Consider the following 5,083-nt stretch of genomic DNA (forward strand, 5'->3'; position numbering starts at 1 on the left):
TAACTGATGCTGGAGCAGTTACATTTATACACTGATAACTGATGCTGGAGCAGTTACATTTATACACTGATAACTGATGCTGGAGCAGTTGCATTTATACACTGATAACTGATGCTGGAGCAGTTGCATTTATACACCAATAACTGATGCTGGAGCAGTTACATTTATACACTGATAACTGATGCTGGAGCAGTTACATTTATACACTGATAACTGATGCTGGAGCAGTTACATTTATACACAATATCTTGAAATACTTTGTAGTTAAATTTTATATTTTAAACGCTTTAATAGAATGTAGTTATATTTTATAAACAAATTACTGATCCCAGTACTTTATATTTTATGACTTACCATGTTGTTTTTACATTTTATACATTAAAGCCATGGTAAAAGCATTGGTTTTGAAACACAAACGGGAACCAAATATCCCAGTAATGGCATATTTCTGAATGTCCTGATACATCATATTGGTGCCCAACTGGTGTGATCTTTTTATCCCAAAAGTTGACTGAGCTGAGTAGATTTAAAATCAAACCAATTGTGTACGTGCTTGGTTAGTAATTGGCTGATGTGTTTGTAAGGCAGCTTTTATAGTTGTAGTTGCCAGGTTATGTTTGACGTAGGGTCGAGGATTAGCCTTGTTTGAGTTGGGGAAATTCTATAGCAGTCAGGATGGAGAGAGTTATCCTACTTGTAACTTGAATCTTGGTAGCTCAGTTATTAGGAATATCAGTCTCGGAGTGCTATTAGGAGTTGAGGGTCCTGGGTGCAAGCCCTAGTCAGTGCAGGTTTTTTAATAACCTCAGTATTGACTGAGTTCCAGTGTAGTTAAGTTCTATGCACTGAGTGCTTAATATCAAGTGCTATCTTTTCACACTCGTGACTGTATTTTGCATGTTTACATTTTATATAGTAATGACTGACATCAGAGTAATTGTATTTTGTACATTAATTATACCGATATTAGAATGTTAATTTTTTTTGCACTACGTAACTTATCATAATGCTTGTACATTTTATACACTAATAAAATCAGTCACTAGCATACAACACCTTGGGTGTTAGTCAGTATTTTTACATTTTATACATTAATGACTGAACATCTGTAGAGCTTACAGGTGAATAAATTTTAAATTGTTTGAATCTCTTCTAGTGATATATCAAGGTAGTTGTATTTTATATAAATAGTGACACCGGTGCACTTGTATCACATATATGGCTTACAGTTGAATATTATTTATAATTATTTTGTTTCTTATGACTGAATTACTAAAGTAGTTATATTTTCGTGTGATTGTTCTCGGTTTCCCCATTAAATAGTCACTTTTAATGTTTTTTTTTTTCAAAACACTGAATCTAAGCAAAGTTTTTTTTGTCTCATAGTGAGCAATCTTTGCTGTTTGCTGAATAAGAATATCAAGTTACAGTTTTCTAGTTGTTATGGTACATTGATTACTCTGTCCTTTAACTGTTAAGTTATTTTTATGGTACATTGATTAATCTGTCCTTTAACTGTTTTTTCAGTTATTTTTTATGGTACATTGATTACTCTGTCCTTTAACTGTTAAGCCTTGTGTGTAGTGTGGCATTTAGTACTTAATGTTCAATTAATTTTATCTTAAGTTTTATTTCTTTATATTAATTTTGTTTTTTTAATATAGCTGTGGTGATTGTTTTTGACATAACAAACATATTCAGTCTACAAAATGCACCAGTATGGCTAAAGGAAACCTTGGAGAACAACAGAGAAAATCCGTTGATCTTCCTGATCGGAACCAAAAGAGATGTTGTGGTAGGTTAAAGTTTGTTTATGAAGGATCAAGTCTAAGTATGTTTATTCAATGTAACAGGGCAGAATCACATATATTTGGTTAACTGAGTATATATTTTAAATTTAATAAATAAATCAGACTATTATCAAAGCAATTTTTAAACACTCGGACTTTATTATTCAGTTAATTAAATTAAAAATAATGGCACAATTCATAAGTACACTTGGTTATTCTTGTATCGAATAAATTGTATGAAAACTAGTGTCAGATATTTTTAAATAGGTGAGATCAATGCCAAAGTGTTTGGTATTGGTGAATAAAAATACTTGAATCAATGCCCATTTTACGAGTCATTTGTGGTCTTCATTATATTATTTTAAACGTGAACCGTCAGGATAATAAGAAAACATTTTGCTTTTAAAGCCTTGCTTTATGCTTTCTTTACTTTTACATGGCATTGAAGTGCTTTAAGTCGATTGGTTTAGCACATGGATAAATAAGTATCTAAACGGTAATAAGCAAAGGAAAAAGTTTTACGATTTATCATATAAGGTTAAAACAAGTGAATGACTGTTGGTTTTTGACAAACATAAAATAATTAGAAACTGGTTTTATTAAATGAAATAGTTAAGATAATTGATGGAAGGTATAATACAAGTATTGACTGTAATAATAATAATAGTTATAAAAATGTAACTAAAGAATAATAAATAATGTTTTGTCACGTAGAATAAACTTGTTTTAAAAGACTTTTGAAATTTAAATTTGTTTTTAGAGGTCATATTTCTGTTGTACTTGGTTTTAAAGAACTGTGTGAAGTTAATAGTTGTTTGACTTCCCAGTCTGAAGCTACTTACCGTGTGGTTGAACGGCAAGCTGTTGCCATGGCTAGATCTCTGAAAGCAGAGTACTGGGCTGTTTCTTCAAAAACTGGTAAGTTATTTAAAAAGAATATTAAGTGAATGTTGCCTGTTGTTGCTGTACTGTAATGAATCTATAGCTGTAGCTTACATTTAAGTTTAATATTACTGAGTGAGTGCATAGTTCTTCTGAAACAAAGACTAGTTTTTTAACTCTCAACACAGGCTTGGTCAATTTGACCAACCACGTGACCTCTTTGTATTGGATTAAAGTCTTTATAGATTTAATATTTCTAACTTTCAATATAGTGTGTATATCTTCACAAAATTTGGTAGTCTTTCAGTTAATATTATAAATCTTTCACATATAAAAAAACATATTTTTTAGTAAAGTATTTTTAATAAAATAAACATTTGTCCATGAATATATTGAGTATTTGTTTTGAATAGTCCGTGTGCAAAGTAATTTTTCTAAATGCATTTCAAACGTTTTTTTTTCGGTAAAACTTTATAAATGATCTGTTATTTTCTCTACTTTATCTCAAAATGGGATCAGTCAATTCTCATAACCACAAAAAAAGAAAGATCAAAATAAACCTAAATTACCTTTTTTTCTAACTTTTTTACTAACGATCATGCAGTCTAATTTCACTTTCACAAAGTTAATATTTTCTGACTTCACTTAAGTTGTTGGTTCCCACAGTTGTATCCAGAGCTTTAAATAATTGTCTCTTCGTCAAAAGGCCGCACTAGCTGGTTCAGTTATTTCAGAATCCAATTGACGAGATAGGAAAATATGTTTTAAGGCTAATCACTCGCACGCCAGTGAACTTTGTTTTGTTTCACTAATTAACTTTTTTCTATGTTTCTTAACTTGCTGTATCTGCATGTATTTATATACACGATAGAAAAATCTCTAACTGTCTAGCCCTCTAGTAGCAACAATATTACATATGATTATAAAAACTTCAAAACTTCGAGTAAGAACGTACAACTCGTACAGAGTTACGTAATAAACTTGTCATAACTATTACTTTTAAAATATTTAACTTTTAACACTTGTTATGAAAACTGAATAATCATTAAATATTAAATCACTAAATAACTATTAAGCTAAACAGTTTTGTATATCCAACAGAGAAGAATAACCTAAGAGTTAGTGGTTGGTACTGTTGACTAGCTGGTTCCTCTCATCTGTCAGTTCAATGTAAGGGATGGCTATGTGTAGGTTTGTTAAAAAATTGTAAACACAGGTGCTGTAATAGTGATTGATGTTTTTGTTATCCTTATGTCTTTTCTAGTAAAAAAAAAAATATATATATATATATATTTAGTATAAATTTTTATGTAAGAATAACTGAATAACATTTTTATCCTTCCAAACAGGTGAAAATGTGAAGGAATTTTTTTTTCGACTCGCAGCTCTGTGCTTCAACTGCTCTGTTCTGAGAGAGATTGAAGCTCCTCAAAGGTCTGAGGTATCATCAGATTTTGTTAGTAAGTATTGAGCTACTAATGTGATATAGATAGCAAACGGTTTATGCAGAGAGTTGTTCACAGTTTATAGTAATGATGTATGGATGGATGTTTAGGTTTTATGACCCCTTTCTTCATCACTGATGTTGTTCTGTGTGATGGCCCCGGTCTGTTGCTCTCCACTTGGGACGCTTTTCTGCAATACTCTAAGGTTAATGTTGTACCCATTCTCTTTACACGCATTTGAAAGTTCGTCAACCATGTGTGAATGAGATCTTCCAAAGAGTAATTTGAACAATCCAGAGACGGTGGAGCCCATCGGAGATACCTGTGAATGGTGCAGCCTGAATTCCTGTTTGTACTTGTATCTTGGAGAGAGACTGTCATTTTTGTCATGTTGCTGGATGTTTTGTCTTTGTAAAGCTGTTTCGTTTTAGCATCTAGTCCATGTAAAGATAACTATATAGTCACAGCCCATTAGCTTGATAGGTTACTAAATTTACCTTGACATTTTTCTCAACTACCAAGATGTTTAATTCACTATTATATATCTTTATTATAAATAAATTGAAACACTTTTGTGAAATGCTTTGTATCATTTTTGAAAATTTATATCGCCCGTATAATTTATAATAAATTGCTTGTACTTTTTTCAGACACTAAAGTTAATATAAGGTTCATTCAGTTTGATGACATATTTCCATTTGTCCCATGCCAGACACTGTTTATATAGGTTTTGTTGATTCTTCCATTCATTTGACAACACATTTCCATTTGTTCCATGCCAGACACTGTTTATATAGGTTTTGACGATTCTTCCATTAATTTGACAACACATTTCCATTTGTTACATGCCAGACACTGTTTATATAGGTTTTGACGATTCTTCCATTCATTTGACAACACATTTCCATTTGTTACATGCCAGACACTGTTTATATAGGTTTTGACGATTCTTCCATTCATCTGACA

At 31.3% G+C, this 5,083-nt stretch overlaps 1 protein-coding gene across 1 annotated transcript in view; it reads left to right on the forward strand.

Moving 5' to 3' along the window:
• The window catches only part of LOC106467204 (ras-related protein Rab-34-like), a gene marked incomplete at its 5' end in the record, with an annotated part of 10,026 nt that overhangs the window by 2,313 nt on the left and 2,630 nt on the right, over positions 1 to 5,083 (forward strand). The window contains 3 exons of the mRNA XM_013927529.2: positions 1,665 to 1,795; positions 2,618 to 2,708; positions 4,022 to 4,132. Of these exons, the coding sequence (XP_013782983.1) occupies positions 1,665 to 1,795; positions 2,618 to 2,708; positions 4,022 to 4,132 (333 nt within the window). The remainder of the gene's footprint in view (positions 1 to 1,664; positions 1,796 to 2,617; positions 2,709 to 4,021; positions 4,133 to 5,083) is intronic.

This window comes from Limulus polyphemus, unplaced genomic scaffold (genome assembly GCF_000517525.1).
Source record: "Limulus polyphemus unplaced genomic scaffold, Limulus_polyphemus-2.1.2 Scaffold2527, whole genome shotgun sequence".
Lineage (NCBI taxonomy): Eukaryota > Metazoa > Arthropoda > Merostomata > Xiphosura > Limulidae > Limulus > Limulus polyphemus.